Source organism: Notechis scutatus, chromosome 2 (genome assembly GCF_049901735.1).
Source record: "Notechis scutatus isolate UNSWTSFEM ecotype Mainland chromosome 2, rNotScu1.2, whole genome shotgun sequence".
NCBI classification, from domain to species: domain Eukaryota; kingdom Metazoa; phylum Chordata; class Lepidosauria; order Squamata; family Elapidae; genus Notechis; species Notechis scutatus.
Window position 1 is genome coordinate 267,597,513 of NC_142010.1, and position 16,371 is coordinate 267,613,883.

The window sequence follows — 16,371 nt, forward strand, 5'->3', positions numbered from 1 at the left end:
GGGGGGGGTCTTCCTTTCCTGGCAAGACTCAGGAGTTGGGGGGCATCCTGGTCTTTAACAGACGACACAACCCCCGATTTTTAAAATACTTTATTTTTTTTTAAATATTAATACAGGACGTTACAAAAGGAGGAATTCCAAAAAACGCTATAAAACCACCCAGGGTCTCCCTGAAATGGAGGAACCCCAGCAAGGCATGGCCCTCTCCGATCCCCCCCCCCTTCCTTTCGGCCCGCCGGGTCAGCAGCAGCCCACGTACTGGGAACACACACACACGCACAACCACCGGAGGGTGCCAAGAAAAAGGGGGGGCCCCGAAGGCCGGAAGCATCCAGGCATGGAGTCCCTGGTCCCCCCGCAGCGCCGCCCCCTTTCCAACCATCGGCCATTTTGTACAGGCGGGAAGCGCCTGGTTCTGCCCAGCCGTGCAGGGAGCGGCTGGGGGGGCGGCCCCTCCTCCACTCCCGGGTTCAGCCAAGCTCGGCTCCCCCTCACCCAATGGAGGGCCAGCCTTGGCAGGGACGGACTGAGGGGACCCCCAAGGAAGCACCTCCAATTTTCAGTCAAGAGAAAATTCAGAACAAAAAGGATGAGTGGAAAATCTCACCCCGGGTTTTAAGTCAGGAGGGGAGGGGAGGGGGGAGGGGAGGGAGGAAGAGGATGGTAAGATGCTCTCTTGCAAAGCCTCCCCCGAACCCTCCCCCCACCCACCCACCCCACAGACCCAGCCTCCCTGCCAGTGCTGGCCCAAAACACAACGTAATGGTCGAGGATTAAGAAAACGTTTCTTGAAAATTCTCCCTCTAAAAGTGAAAATAAAGGCAGCCTCTGGACCCCGTGGTGCCCCTCCCCCCCCTTCGCCCACCTCCCAGGAAACAACCCCACCCCCAAAAAAATCAACATCAGGCGGCCCCCAGGCCCCCTCCCAGCCTCCGGCAGTGCTCGCTGCACCTTCCCTCTCCCCTTCCCCAGGGAGCCCTTCCCCCAGAACTCAGATGAAAAGCCAACACAGCCAAGGAGAGGTTAGTCCTCATGAAGGTTCTATTCGAATACAAAGTCCGAAGCACCCTTGAATGGCAGGTCCTTGTTGTGAGCCCAGACAGGGCTGGAGAAGTTCTGTGGGGCCAACCCCGCAGGGTCAGGGGGGCCCTCTCGGTGCCAGAAACAGGAGGGAGGGCCCAACCCCCTGCCCTGGAGGACGAGGCTGGCTTTGCAACCCCCCCACCGGCTCCTCTAGGGAGGCCAGGAACGGAAAGAGCAGGCAGGGGAGGAGGCGGTTCTATTTACAGGGCTGTGGTGCTCCTTGGCAAAATTTGGGGAGACCCTCCCCAGCTCTAGGAGAAGTCAAGTCCCCAGGGAATGGAGCCCCCCGAGACTCTCGCAAAGCAGGGACACCGGATCCAAAAACGGGGAGCCCTTGAAGGAGGCCAAGCGGCCAGAGGACGGAGGGGGGTGGGGCGGGGGCAGGGAGGGTCCCGGGGCGACGCCCAGCCCGGGTGCAACGCGGCCCAGCAGGAAGTGCGGCTGCTGCTTGGAGAGCAAAGCCAGCTGGCGGAGCGAGAGAGAGAGAGAGAGCGAGCGAGCGAGTGTGTGAGGTGGGCAGGCCCGGCCCGGCCGCTCTAGGAGCAGGGCAGGTGCTGCTTGAGGATCTGGCGGGTCTGGGGGGCTATTCTGTCCGGGAAGCGGACTTTGAACTCCACGATCAAGTCTCCACGCTGGGAGGGCACCTTGGGGAAAGGCAGCCCCTCCCCCCGCAGCCGCTTCACGGTGCCCGGCTTGATGATGTCGCTGCAGGGCAAGGGGATCACTCGCCCGTCCACCGTGGGGATGTTGACGGTGCAGCCGCACAGGGCCTGCGAGAGAGGAGGAGAGAAGCGGGGTGAGCAGCCGCTGCGGGTCGCAAACGCCACGACTTGAACCCCGACCCCCAGGGTCCCTTGGAGGGCAACTTCTGGGGGTCGAAGAGGCCCCAAAGTGGCTCTCGCTGCCCAGCCCGGGTGCCGTGCCAGGCCGGCCGCAAGCAGACCAGCAGGAAACCCGGAGCTTTTGCAGGGCATCGTGCAGGCCTCACCATCCTCAAGCCCTGGCAAGACCACATGAGGATGAGTCTTGATGGCCTCCCGCAGCCCCAGGCCTCGGGGAACCTAAGCAGGACTAGGGGACGAGCCTTCGGTGGGCCGGTGGAAGGGCAGCCTGCGGCCTCCGAGGCTGGCAGGGCAGGAGCCCCCCCAGAGGCCTTCTCCCTTCTCCGGCCTGGGCAGACGTCCAGGAGTGGAAACTCTGGAGCGATGCTGCTGCTGCTCCTGCCAACTTCCACAAGGCCCAGGAGGGCCCAACCAGAACGGGGTTATTTTTTGCCCACAGCTGACCCCGCCGGCTGCCAAAAAGCAAGCGCTGCTGTGACCCAGGATGGGAAGGCAGAGCAGCCCTGAGAGGTCCTAGGCTGGAGCCCAGATCCCCCCGAAATCCCCTCCCGAAGAGACTCGCACCCAAGAAACGTGGGAGACCTGCCTCCACCACCTCTGGTACGGTCAGCAAGGTTAATCAACCACAAACCCAAAACAGACACCAGGCTACCCGCCTTTCGGCCCCCTGGCCTCCAAGGTCCCCCCTGTGATGGGACGTGGTCTGGATTCCCCGGAGGGAGGAGGTGCCTTCCGGAGGGGCAAGAGACCACTCGGCTCATGTACTTTGTGTGAGAGAAAGAGGGCGAAGAAGGCTCCTCCCCAGCCGTTCCCAGAATGGAGGCCTTTGGGGAGAGTCAGCGTGCTTTCGTCTGGCAAGACTCCGTCTAGGGGCGAGGAACAACAACAAAAATTCTGCTTGGAAGGCTGACAATGTGTCTTTTTTTAAAATATGTGGATCCTGACGGGGATGAATAAATTTATGTGGGAGAAAGAGAGTGAAGACAGCTCCTCCCTAACGGTTCCCAGCGTGCCTGTTTTGTGGCGCAAATAGTCTGCTTCGGTCTGGCAAGATTCTGTCCGCAAGTGAGGAACGAGCAGGGAAGCTGCGTAGAGATTCTCAATGTATCTTTCTTGGTTTTGGGAACCTGACCTCTCATTTCTGCACAGACAAAATGTCCCGAGGCCCCTCCCTGCCTCCCACCCCGCTTCCCTTCAGCCGCGCACGGCAATGCCGGTCTCAGCGCCAGGATGAGGTAGGACATCTCTTCCCTCCCAGCGGGGAGCCTCGTTTCTGGTCCAGCCAGGTCTACCCCCTCATGCAGGCCGTTCTCCCTCGTGGCTACCTGGCCCAACGCCATTGTGCCCCGAGCTGGAACGGCTCAGAGGCGGCAGCTGGCCGGCCGGCCCCCTCAATCCGGCCCTTGTCTGAGCCAGCCAAGCAGCCTCGGAGGCTCTCGGGGAAGAGCAGGGAAGCTGCGCCGGAGGAGCCGAGGGCTTGTTAATCTTTCTCAGAGATTTACTCGCCCGCCAACTCCCTTCCCGCGTCACCAGGAGACGGGGAACCCCTGAGTCTGTGGGGGTGGAGGGCAGTTCGGGAGGAGGGGGTTTGCGCCTTCGGACAAGGCTGGGACCCCCCCACCCCCCCAGGGCAGGGGCAGAGGAGAATCAAGAGGGAGGGTCCCCCAGCTTGTGGGGGGAGGGGGCTGCAGCACAGCTAGTCCTCGACTTGCATCTGCTCATTCAGGGACAGTTCGAAGTTACGACAACACTGGAAAAAGTGACTTATGACTGTTTTTCACTCTTACGGCCGTTGCAGCATCCCCAGAGTCATGTGATCAAAATTCAGGCGCTGGGCAACTGACTCTTATTTATGACGGTCCCGGGATCCCCTTTTGTGACCTCTTGATAAGCCAGATTCACTTAACTAACTTAAGAAGTGCAGCGATTCACTTAGCGACTGCGGCAAGCAAAATCATAAAACAGGGAAAAATCCACCTAGCAAATGTTTCACTTAGCAGCAGCAGCAAAGTGGGGCGCTACTGTGCTCACAAGTCGAGGACTATTGTACCCCAGCCTCTTGGCGATGGATTTCAGGGGCTGCATGGACACCAGAGGCCCATCGCACCCCCTCTCCTAAAACTGCAAACGCCGCTGCCCCCCCCATTCCCTAGAAGCAGAGCGGTGGGGGGGGGGCGCTGGTGCCCAGGTGGCAGGAACAGAAGCGTCTCTCGCACACAAGCTGGGAAACGCACAGTTGGCCCGATCTTTTCAGGAGCAGCCACTGAACCCCCAGCCAAGGGTGGGAAAGGGAACAGCCTGACTCTGAGAGCAGCTTGCGCACCCTTGGCAGCTGCTCCTTCGGGGGCAGAGATTCCTTTTGCTTTACGCTTGAGGGGCTACTCTGGTGGGAAGTAGGGCCGAGGACCCCCCCGGTCCCCTCTCTTCACACCCTGAAGTGTCTTCAGTCAAAGGGAAAGAAGGCAGGAAGGTGGCCTTATGCGTGGGGCCTGGACTCTTAGCCACCCCCAGGGCAGGGGTCTCCCACCTTGTGGAACTCAACTCCCAGCAAAGCCAGCTGAGTTGTCCTAATGCTGCCAAGGTCGGAGAGGGGGACCCTTGGCTAAAACCCCGTGGGCAGCAGGGCAGGTGGAGAAAGGCCGGCTTCTTCTAAACCACTGGGTGGGGGGGCAGAGGGCAATTTTCTCCAAGGCGGCCAAGACAGATCTTGGTTGAAGCTCCATCTTGGTTGAAGCTCCATCTTGGTTGAAGCTCCATCTTGGCCACACTGGAGAAGGTTGCTGACTCAGGTCTGCCAGCTTCCTTGGAGAAGACCTCAGCATGGTGGTCCCAAAGGTGCCTTTTTTTTTCCCCCCTTCAAGAGGCAACTGGACTTTCTGGCTTTTCTTTGAAGACGTTTCGCTTCTCCTCCAAGGAGCTTCAAAGAAAAGCCTTCAGAGACAACCCAGAAGGCCCAGCTGCCTCTTGAAAAAAGCCCCGTTGGGACCACCAGGACCTGGATGGGGGCTGAGACTCTCCACAGACGCCCGGAGCTGGCTGGCTTTTGTTCCTCCTTTCTGGGGCCCTTCAGAGGGTCTCTAGTCCCTCAGACAGGAGACCACCTCCTGGGGACCCCAACTCTGGGACTCTTGAAGTCTTCTCGTCCTCCTAGGGGACGCAGGAGAGGAACGAGGGAAGGGAGCCGAGGCCCAGGAAAGCCAACGGAGGCAACCGGTTGTGCCCAACGTTCCATCCTCAAGGAGTTCCATCAGAACAGAATAGAATAGCAGAGTTGGAAGGGACCTGGGAGGTCTTCTAGTCCAACCCCCAGCCTAGGCAGGAAACCCTACTACACCTCTTCAGGCAAAGCGTTCTCCAACCTCTTCTTGAACCCTCCCAGGGTTTATTTCTGCATCGAACTCTCCTACCTGCCCGTCTGCCTCGCCCCCCCCCCTGTGCCCGAGAGGGACGCCCGCCCCTCCCTCACCCTCCGGCCGAGGACCCACCTCCTTAAGACTGATCATGGCCGTGTAGATGATGTTCGTCCCGTCGCGGCGGAAGTGGCCATGGGGCTTGTCCTTCAGGACGAAGACGATGTCGGCCGGGATGTTGTCGGGGGTGGCGTCCCCCTCCTTGGGGAAGGTGATCTTGGTGCCCTCCTTCCACCCTCGCTTGATGACGATGTTCAGGATCTTGTCCTCCGTCCGCACCGTCCGCCCGTCCGGGTTCAGCCGCCGGCGGGTGATCTTCATGCGCTTGGTGGCCCCGTGGTAGATCTCCTCCAGGGACACCTTCAGCTCGTGCACCACGGGCGGGTCCTGCACCCTCCGGCGCATGTGGATGGGCTCCGGGTGCCGCCGGTGCACCCCGTTGAGGCCGTTGAAGCCGAAGCGGCTGAAGGCGCCAAAGGGGTCGTCGCTCTCGTCATCCACGTCCATGTCCTCGTGGTCGAAGCCGTTGAAGACCCGGGACCGGCTGCTGCTGAAGAAGAGGTCGAAGGGGTTGGAGCCCCCAAAGAAGGAGGCAAATGTGGCGTGAGGGTCTCCGTGGAAGGTGTAGTGGAAGGTGCTCCCGGAAGGCCCCGAGGGACCCCCGCCCGTTTTGAGCCCTGGAAGGGAACCGAAGGGAGGAACCGTCAGGGGAGCAGGGCCAACTCATCAAACGTTTTGCACACACAGTTTATGGTTGTCCTTATTCACATTTTCTTCAGAGGCTGGTCAGGGGGCTGAAGCTTCTGCCCTGCCAAAGTCTAACTGGAGAGCAGCATGGATGACTCTGGGCCATGGACGCATTTCCTTGGGAGATACACCCAGAGGGATGCGGGGTGGGGGGAAAGCAGGAACAAGGGGGGGGGCAGGGAATTTTGTTTCTCAGAGTCGGCTACGCCCAGGCTAATGCCAGCAGGTTAACTTCTAATAAATCCTTTGGGGGAGTTTTGGGAGTCTGGCTCGAGGCTCGTGGTTGAACTGGAGGAACTGCTGGAACCCTGACAAGCAGAGATGCCCCTTGGAGCCACGGCCTTTGCCCACCATCCGGGGGGAGCCCATTTGTGGGAGCGCAGCCCTCAGCCTGGGCCACCCAGAACCTACTCTGGCCCTCGACCTCCACCTTCCGCAGCACTGGGCCCCCGGGATGGCACAAACTCCTGGGGGGGTTGCACGTCTAACACAAAGGTTGGGAGGTCAAGCAGGAGACCCTGAAGCATTTCAGACGAAGAAAGAAGGACTGGGGGGGGTGAAATGACAGACAGGTTCCAATATCTGAGGGGCTGCCCCAGAGAAGGGGGGGCGGGGGGGTGGGTCAACCTATTCTCCAAAGTATCTCAAGGCAGGACGAGAAGCAACGGGTGGAAACTCATCCAGGGGAGATTCAACCTGGAACTCAGGAGGAATTTCCTGAGGACGATTAAAAAGTGGAACAGCTCGACTCCGGAAGTGGACGTTTTCAAAAAAAAAAAAAAAAAGACTGGAAACAGCCACTTGTCTGAAATAGAGTAGGGCCTCCTGCTTGAGGAGGGGGTTGGACTAGAAGACCTCCAGGACCCCTTCCAGCTCTATTCTGGTTGTTTGTATATCATTTGGCTGATGTCTCCCATTAGTTTTGCAACGATGGGGTCCAGATTAAGGGCTATGGGCCCTGCACTCCATGGCCATTTCGGTCAGGGGAGGCTGACCACCAGAGTCTAAGGCGGGGGCCTCCAACCTTGGCCACTTTAAGACTTGTGGACTTCAACTCCCAGAATTCCCCGGCCTGCTTTGAAGTCCATAAGTCTTAAAGTGGCCACGTCTGGAGCCCTTCAGCCAGTCGGACTCTTAAGGAAACCCTCTGCAAGGACCAAGCCGCCAGTCCAGGGCCGCTCCTGCTCGTCCTTCAATGGAGACCTTGTGCTTTGGGCAGGCGTCCAGAAGGCGACCCTGGAGCATTTGCACAACGGTTCTGCCCTCCCCCCCCCACTCCCCGATGCAGGAAGGGCAGAACCTTTGCGAAAATGGGGGTGGGGGGGCTCTTGCCCCTCTAAGGGACCCCCGATCCAAATTCTCTGTGAAAAGGACTCTGAGATAGCCCCAAAAGCAGAGTCGGAGGAAAGCAGCAGCAGCAGCAAAGCCAGCCCTGAAAGGGAATCCGGATGGAGCTGGAAGGGACCTCGGGGGGTCTTCTAGTCCAGCCCTGGGCTCAAGCAGGAGTCGAGAGACCATTTCACACCAGTGACTCTTGTCCAGTCCCTTCTTCTTAAAAGCCTCCAGGGACGGAGCACCCACCACTTCTGGTGGCAAGGAGTTCCCCTGGCTCATCGTTCTCACGGATAGGAAACTTTCTCCCCAGTTCCAGGTTGCTCCTCTCCTTGGTGGGTTTCCTCCCGTCGCTCTCGGCTCTTCCTCCCAGCCCAGCCCAGCTGCCTGTTTCAAAGGGGGCTTCCGTAGCCCCCGGGTGCTCAGGGCAAGCAGGGGCCCGAAGGCCTGGAGGGAGAGGGAGGGCTGGGGCAGCAATTTCTGGACGCTGCTTGACCAGCTGCCCCACAGCTGTTGGCTTTCCATAACTGGGCGGCGGCAGCAGCGGCAGCAGCGGCAGCCCCCGTCCCAGGAGGGAGAGCTCGGCTAAAAAGGGGGGGAGGGGCTGCCACTAATAATATAAGTCTCCCACTTTGTGGCCAAAGTGTCCCCCCCCCCCGTCCCCCCCCGTGGGCATTCTCTGATTAACGGGCTAAATTGGGACGGGGAGGCCCTCCCTCCCTCCAGCCCTCCCTCCCTGCTGACTTCATTCTTCCCAGGGAGGAACATGTCAGTGGACTTCTTCCCCCCACCCCCAATTCCTCGCAGACCCCCAGCACCAGTGACAGGACCAACCGGGCCTTGCCAGTCACTCCGACATAATTAGAAGGCCCGCTCAGAGATGACAGCAACGGCCTTTTATTTTTAGACCCTTTTGGAGGGGGCCCCCAACTCCCCCAAGGAAAGGCCCCCTCCCCCAGGAGGGGCAGAAATGGGGGCAAGGCCCTGGAGAGAAGGGCCCCACTCCGGCCTCGGTGGCCCCTCCGGCTCCCCGCAGAGACCTTGGGTGCCCCTTCCCTGCCCCCCGTCCTTCACAACCTGCCAAACGCAGAGCAGATCTTTGCAATGTGACTCGAGGAGGGGGACTGTTTGCAAGGAAGGAAGTTTCCAGGGGAAGCAGCTGCACCCCAAATTCTTTACCCCAGGTTTCCCCCTCAGCACCTGAAGAAGCCCGGGAGTCACCCCACCCCCACCCCCGTTTATTTATTTAAATTTAGGGCTTTTTCCTGGGCTCTTGGAAGTTATTCCCAGGCGCCCGGGTAACGACAACAACACAGCCTGCCAAAAGTTGCCCCACTCCCTCCCTCGCTGCCAAACGGCCCGGGATAGCTTAGGAAAGGATTACTAAAATTGGGAATGGCTCTCCAGGTCCAAACACACACACACACACACACACACAGCAGAGAGAGAGAGAGAGAGAGAGAGAGAGAGACAGAGAGAGGGAGGGAGAGAGGGAGAGAGGGGGAGGGAGAGAGAAGAAGCAGCAGCAGCAGCAGAATGGACTGAAAAGGAAGCAGAAGTTGTGCCCCCCCACACCCTTCGGCCCATCCTGAAAAGACACACACACACACACACACACACACACACACCCCCGGCAGAAGCAGCCAGGCCCCCTGCACCAATCCCATCCAGGGACCCCAGGGAGAAAGGGGTCTGGATCTGCCCCTCCCCCCTCGCCCTCGCCTGCCAGGGAGGGGATATGGGGGCTGACTCAGGGCTCCTTGGCCAAGGAGAATATTTTTTTGGGGGGGCAAAGAATCGTTGGGGTCCCGCTTACCCTCCTCTCCGTACTGGTCATAGACAGCCCGCTTCTTGGGGTCGCTCAGCACGTCGTAGGCCTCGGCGATTTCCTTGAACTTGTCCCCCGCGTGGGGGTCCTTGTTCTTGTCCGGGTGGTACTTCAGGGCCATTTTGCGGTAGGCCTTCTTGACCTCATCCTCGTTGGCCCCCGACTGGATGCCCAGGGCCTTGTAGTAGTCCTTCCCCATGGCCGAGACGGGGCCAGCCGTGCACTCCTTGTTCCTGCACCAGGGAGGGAGGGAGGGAGGGAGCCGGGTCAGGGGGGAAGAGCTGGGAAGGGGGGCGGCACCGGCCGAGCTGGCATCTGCAGGGCACCACGTGAGCCCTGCCCAGACAGCTCACAAAGAGGCGGGCGGGGAAAGCAGGCGGGACCCTGGGAGCCTCGGCCGGCCATCGCCACGGCCACCGCCGGCAGTGGGGGAAGCCTCCCAGCCCAGGACAGGCGCTTCTCCCCAGACGAGACAGGGCAGCAGATTGCCTCGGAAGAGAGCGAGGGAGCGAGCGCTCGGCCCGGAGTTCACCCAGGGACACACACACGTTCCCAGCGCCTTCCTTCCGGCAGAGACGCCGGCAGAGGATGGGGCTGCGAGACGGAGGAGGCATCGTCTTGCCGCGGAGGCAGGCTATTTTTAAAGAACGCCCGAATGGGAGCCCACCACGGCAGGGAAGGGCTGCCCAAGGGCTCAGCCGTGGCGGCAGCAGCCGGGACTCCCCGCAGCTGGCATCCCAAGGGCAGGGAGGGGCCGCCTGCCCAGGGCGAGGATGCTCCGGTTGAGGCTCCCCTGGAGGCACTGCGGAGACCCCCATCCCACCTGCCTCCGGAGGCAGCCAAGTCCAACAGGGCGGCACATCGCCCCCCATCAGCTCCAGGCTGCCCCTGAAGGCCCCACCCTCTCTCACGGGGGCACCAAAGGCCGGAAAGGGGCACCGTTCATTCCCCCGTGGGCTGGATTTCAGACATTTGGGGGGATAGAAAAACACGGAGAGGGAGAGACCCTGTCTGGTAGCCCACAGCCCACCTTCCCACCCCGCTTCGTCCCTTCAGGAGGGGGCCCCTTCCTCTCCAGCATAGGCTGGGGATGATGGGTGCTGCAATCCAGCCCTGCGGGAGAGCGGAGCACCCAGGCGCAAAGGAAGGTCGCCGGGCCAGGCTCTGCGGAGACCCCACGGCCCCCCACGCGTGGCCCGATGCTGCCCGGCTGAGCCCAGAATCCGGCTCAGCCCGGAGAGGGGAGCAGGGGGGCTGCCGCTCTCCATGCGCCGCCGCCGCTGCTCGGGGAGGCGGCGGGTGACGCCAGCGGCGCTGCTGACACCGAAAGGAAGAATCCCCGAAGTTAAGGGATGAGATCAGGAGCCGGAAATAACCGCCCGGCAGGTGGGGCGGCAGCAAAGGGTCCCAACCCCACGCACGGGAGGGGGTGGGGGGTCCAGCTCCGGGCTGCGCACCGGCGAGGGGCCCCAACCAGGGCGGGGAGGGGGCGCACCGGACTGGCATCGCTGGGCGTCCGGGGGAAAGGCTGGGCTGGGGAACTCCAAGCAGCCCCCGACCCAACCCGGCGGCGGGGAAGCTGCCAGCCTCGCGGGTCCCCGGCGCCCCCGCCCCGGAGGGGATCGGGACACGCGCCGCCCCGAAGACCCCCGACCCGCAGCCGCCGGGAGGCCCTGGAGAGCGGCCGCCGGGCAGGGCAGGAGGGCTCAGCCGCCCCGCAGGCTCCCCCGCCCGCCCTCCGCCCGGGACCCCCGCGGACCCCCACGGCCGGGAAGGGCCAGCCGGGCTCGGAGACCTCCCCCGCCAGAGCCCATCGGAAGGGCGGCCCGTCCCCGACGCCCGTTTCCTCCCGCCACGGCGGGACCCCGCGAGGTCAGCTGTGCGGGCAGGGGAGCCTCCGGGGCGAGGGGCCAGCCGGGGAGCCTGCGGGGCAGCGGCGCCCTACCTCTCCAGGCGGCTCCAGAAGAGCAGGACGGCGGGCATGGCGGAGCGGCGGCGGCGAGCGCGGCTGGCTGGCGAGGAATGCCGAGAAGCGCGTCCGCCGCCCCCGCCGCAACGCCGGAGCCGCCCCTCCCTCCCCTCCGCTTCCTCCCTCTCCGGCGGCACCTGCCGAGGCGGAGGCGGCGCCCGACCGGCCCAGCCCAGCCCGCCCCCCCCCCCGCCGCCACTCACCGCCCGCGCCTGGCCTCCTGCCGCCGCCGCCGCCGCCGCCACCCGCTCGGCCGAGCCGGGGCAACTAGCGGACCGGGAGCCCGCCCTCGCCTAGCAACGGCGCGCCCCGTCCCGCCCCAGCGCGCTATTGGCTTTGGGCGCCGCCCGTCTCGATCCGGGGCCCATTCCCTTTGGAGAAGAGGAAGGCCGAGCGGGCCACGCCCCCCGCCCGCCTCCTGAGAAGGGCCGCGCTCCTCGGCCCCCATTGGTCTCGCCTCCGCCGGCCCCGCCCATTCTCCGCTGGCATTGGTCTCTAGGAGACGAGGGCGGGCCGCGCGGCCCTTCCCTCCCCGCCCCCGGACCCCGCGCGCGCCGCTCCCATTGGCTGCCGGCGCTCCGCTTGGCCTTTCCGTAGGAAAGCCCGCGGGAGCCTTCTGGAAGCCCCGTGACGTCACAAAGGCGGCGGAGGGAGGGAGCGCCTCCCCCTCGGTGGGCGGGGCTTCGGAGCACGTAGAAGTTACGCGCTCCGCCCCGCGCCGGATCCTGGCTTGTTGCGCCCGGAGCGTAACGTGGCTTCTCTGCTTCCCTTGACCCGGGATCGAGCGAGTTCTCCGGCCAGCCCTCCCCCCCAAGGGAGCCTTTCCAGCTGGATCCCCCGGGAATCGCAGAGATGCCTTCGTAGGGGGAGGGGCTTCCTAAACAAACCACGATCCCGTCAAGCCGAGTTCCCGCTTCCCTCGGCCAGGAGCCCCCGGGAGCTTCCGCGCTCCGGAGAGTCTCTGTCGGGACGGCCTGATGCCCGCTGGGCTCGGAGCCCCTTCAGCTCCCAGACTCCCCCAGCCGGCAAAGCCGGGGGCGTCAGAGCCAAGCTGGCTGGGGGATCCTGGGAGTTGGAGTCCGGCAGCCTCAGCGGCCTTAAAAGACCCCCCTCCCCCTCCCCAGAATTATGGGATGGCCGTGGGGGCGGGGCGGCCCCTTGGGTGGGCTCTGGAGGGGGGGGCTGCCGGGGGGGGTCGCATTCTTAGGATCGGATCCCACTCGGGCGCTGACCACGTTTTTCATGCTGTGCCTTGTGGGCTTTTTAACACGTTTCTGGGTTCATTCCTAGCGTTGCCTTGGATTCTTTTTCTTTCCTTTTATGCGAACAGTCCCTCGTCTCGTCTGGGTACAAATACCTTCTGCAATAACAATTACGGTTGATACACATTCATTACTTTAGTATTGATGCTCTAGTCTTACTTGATACTGATAGACGGAACGTATCTAATTATTATAACAATCCCCATCTTCACATATTTAATTTTATTCACGTTTACTAATCTTTTTAAAATGTCGAATGTCCATATTTATTCTCCAGCCACTGATAAAATAATTCCCATAGCATATAAGACTCTGTTCTCTTTAATTGCAAGTGTGCCTCTTCGTTTCTGCGTTTGCCTTGGTCTCAAGGGGGAGGGGGGAGGGAGCCCCCAGAGCCCCCTAGGTGAGATGGGCACCTGGGCAAACCGAATTGAGTTCCTAGGCCCTGCCCACTTCATCAGATGGATGGACATGGGCCATGTGAGAACAGGTGGAGATGCAGACCCAAGTCAGAGCAAGAAACATTTGCACAAGGGAAAAAAGCACCTCAACGGTCACATCGGAGCCCAAAATGTTTGCTGCTTAGCAAGCCAGTCGTTAAGTGAGCTTTCTTCTATTTTACGACTTTTCTTGCCACAGCTGTTAAAGCAAATCGCTGCAGTTGTTATTCAGTGAATCATGCGGTTCTTAAGCAAATCCGGCTTCCCCCATTGACTTTGCAGCCGGGAAGGTCACAAATGGGGAACCCGTGATCCCAGGACAGTGCAGCCGCCATAAGTACATGCCAGTTGCCAAGCCTCTGAACTTTGACCACATGGCTGCAGGGATGCTCCAACAGCCGTGTCATAAATCACTTTCTTCAGTGCAGTTGTAACTTCAAGCGGTCAGTAAACAAGTTGGTTGCCAGTAGAGGACTGTCTCTCATGTTAATATGCTGCCCAACTTCCAGGGACGCTGCAGTACAATGGCAAGTCTCCCACCTGGAGATAATGCAGGTAGTCCTTGACTTACCACTGTTAAATTTATATTGAATTGAGTTGAATTCTTTATTGTCACTGTACGTATGTGCACAACAAAGCCATACGAAATTCACATCACACCCAGAGACCAGACCCAACATGCACACACAATCCCCAAACACTTCCCCACCCACCAAAATTCCCCCCTCCTAAAAACACACAAGCATCCACACAACAGACCAAGTAATCCTGTCCAACAGCTCACTGATGGTGGTCCTCAAGTGCATTGTCAAGTGTCATTATAGCTCTGGATAAAAACTGTTCAGAAAACTCGTGTGGTCTGAGTTTGAATGGCTCTGCATCTTCTGCCAGAAGGCAACAGTCCACAAAGATTGTGAGCAGGATGGGAAGAGTCTCTGAGAATGTTGTGCAACTTCCTTAAACAGCGAGATGCAAAGATGTCATCCAGGGCCGGTAGCTGGAGCCCAATGATCTTCTGGGCAGTTTTAATGATTCTCTGTAGAGCCTTTTTTGTCCACTTCAGAGCTGGTCCCCTTCCATGCAAGGGTGCCGCATGTCAGGACACTCTCAGTGGTGCTGCGGTAGTAGGACAGAAGTAGATGCTGAGATAGATTTATCTTCCTGAGCATTCTCAGGAAGTGCAGCCTCTTCTGTGCCTTCTTCACAAGCATGTTAGCATTCATAGTCCTCCGAGATAGAAGTGCCCAGAAATTTAAAACTACCAACCCTCTCCACCTCCTCGCCATTTATGTACAATGGTAAATGTATACCTCTCTTTCTCCTGAAGTCAGTTATAAGTTCTTTAGTTTTGGGGGGTGTCAAGTGTAAGATTACTTTCTTTACACCCCAGTGTCAGCCCTTGTACTTCCTTTCTATAAGCAAACTCAGTGTTCTTATTAATGAGCCCCACCACGGTCATGTCGTCCACAAATTCAATAATTGCATTGGTGTTATACGGTGGGGTGCAGTTGGGTATACACAGAATATTTTACCAACAAAGAAATAAAGGGAGACTAGAATATCCGTTTCAAGCTGTTTAGCTCCCATCCGCTAGCCACACCGTTTCTGGGATTCAGATCCAGGCTATACTTGCTGTTAAGTTAGTTTTCTAATTCAGGCTGTTGTGTGAACGCAGCCGAAGCCATGTTTACACTGATTCTACTTTCTGTGCATTTGGGATGAGGCTGTTGTGTTATAATAAAACTCATTTTGGTGTGTCTGGCTTTAAATAAATGTTTGACCTCCGCAGAAAAAAAATGCCCCGTTTCACAGCTGCCTCCCCCACCCACCCCCAAAAGCGTGATGGCACTGATCACTCTTGACCTGACAAGGTGTCCCCTCCTCTCTTTCTCACGGGGCCAGCCGTGATCCACAGGGATCCGGGGTGAAAGTCACTTCCCCTCCTCCCTTTGTGGGCAGGTAGATTCTCTCCGCCTGGAGTGTACAGAAGGAGCAGAGAGAGCGTAGGGAGGGTGGCCTTATTGCTCTCCATCCGAGCTCGGCCCAAACTCCTTATCTGTGCCAAGGCCTCCCAAATCAACAGGAAGTCGGGGAGAGATAATTGCAGCTCCCAGCTGAGCACATGATTCAGAGGACCGGCTGGATGTGACGGCTCTCGCCACCCATTCCTGTCTCCCTAGGTGCCAATTTGGTGCCCGAAGCCACTGCTATTTCTGGAGGAAACGGACGCCTCCCCCACCCCCACGATCTCAAACCCCACATGATGTAGAGCAGGGGGAGGGGGGGGTTCAACCTTGGCAGCTTTTACCTTGTGGACTTCAACTCCCAGAATTCTTAGAGTCGAAGTCCAGACAAATGGCCCGGTTGAGAAACGCAGCTCTGGATGCTGCAACCCATTGCTGGAAATCGTCATCCAAGAAGTTTCTTCCGTTTTGACTGGCTGGTGGGGAACGGAAGGATTGGAAAACCTTTCACTTCCCTCCAGCCAGTCCCACCTGGAGAAGGGAAAAGCCGAGAAAGCATCTTTGGGACAACCGAGGCCTGGATCTCTAGGCCAGAAGGAACCTGGGGCCAGAATCGCCTCCATTCGATACAGGCGGTCTTCGAAGTATGACCATAACTGAGCTCAAAATTTCTGTTGTTAAGTGGGACATTTGGTTTGCCCCATTTTACGACCTTTCTTGCCACGGTTGTTAAACGAATCAGCACACTTAATAAGCAACCTGGTCGTTAAATGAACCTGGGTTCCCCATTGACTTTGCTTGTCAGAAGGATTCCAAAAGAGAAATTCATTGCATGGGAAGAAAAAAAAAGGGGGGTTGTAAAGAGGAAAACAGAGATTTAAAGCACACGACAGCCATCGTGCAATGCGGAAGGGCAGAAACCAGGACCACAAACAGGACGGTGGGAAGGATGGCCATGATTTTTTGAGAGAATGCTAAAAAAAAAAGTAAGGCTGCAGGGGTTGAGGGTGTACAATGCAAAAAATGTTAATGTATGGGTGTGCTTTGCCCGAGGAGCAGCTGTGCAACTTGTTTAACCTGGGTGAAGCCACATTTGGGCACGACAGCTGGAAAAACGCCAGTGTCGCTCCCCTAATCGGAGGGGAAAGCGGCACCAACCGAGGCTGTGTTGGATGGAACAGGGTGGAGGGGCTGCTTGTCAGGCCTGAGGGTGGCTCAGAATGGGGCCACCTGGACAACGCCCAGCAGGGCCGGAGAGTCTCAGCAGGCTGGGAAATCGGGCCCCAAAGAGAAAGGCCGCTTCCTAAGAAAAAAGGTGGCGTTTGGGGGTGGAAAGGAAGACGCCTGTACGAGATGGGGTGGATCTGAAAATTAAAGAAAATAAAAAAGCTAGGTATAATATTTACTAAACAGGTTTGTACACTGCCCGGTTTTCAAAGCTTCCATCCACCAGAGAAACAGAATGGAATGAGATTTATTTGTAGGAAAGAGATT

General features: G+C 59.3%; 1 protein-coding gene across 4 annotated transcripts; it reads right to left on the reverse strand.

Annotated features, from left to right (window-relative positions):
• Nucleotides 1–75: 75 nt before the first annotated feature.
• Nucleotides 76–11,517, reverse strand: DNAJB5 (DnaJ heat shock protein family (Hsp40) member B5). Of its 4 annotated transcripts, none has more exons than XM_026684967.2 (4): nt 11,415–11,517; nt 9,231–9,475; nt 5,411–6,012; nt 76–1,853 (listed from the first exon to the last, which is right to left on the reverse strand). In XM_026684967.2, exons 2-4 carry the CDS (start codon nt 9,439–9,441, stop codon nt 1,620–1,622), a joined length of 1,047 nt encoding a protein of 348 aa, XP_026540752.1. In that variant the 5' UTR covers nt 9,442–9,475; nt 11,415–11,517; the 3' UTR covers nt 76–1,619. The 4 variants fall into 4 exon arrangements, with proteins under 4 accessions (XP_026540752.1, XP_026540751.1, XP_087814902.1 ...); XM_026684966.2 differs by lacking the exon at nt 11,415–11,517 and adding an exon at nt 11,188–11,310; XM_087958776.1 differs by lacking the exon at nt 11,415–11,517 and adding an exon at nt 10,066–10,101.
• Nucleotides 11,518–16,371: the final 4,854 nt, after the last annotated feature.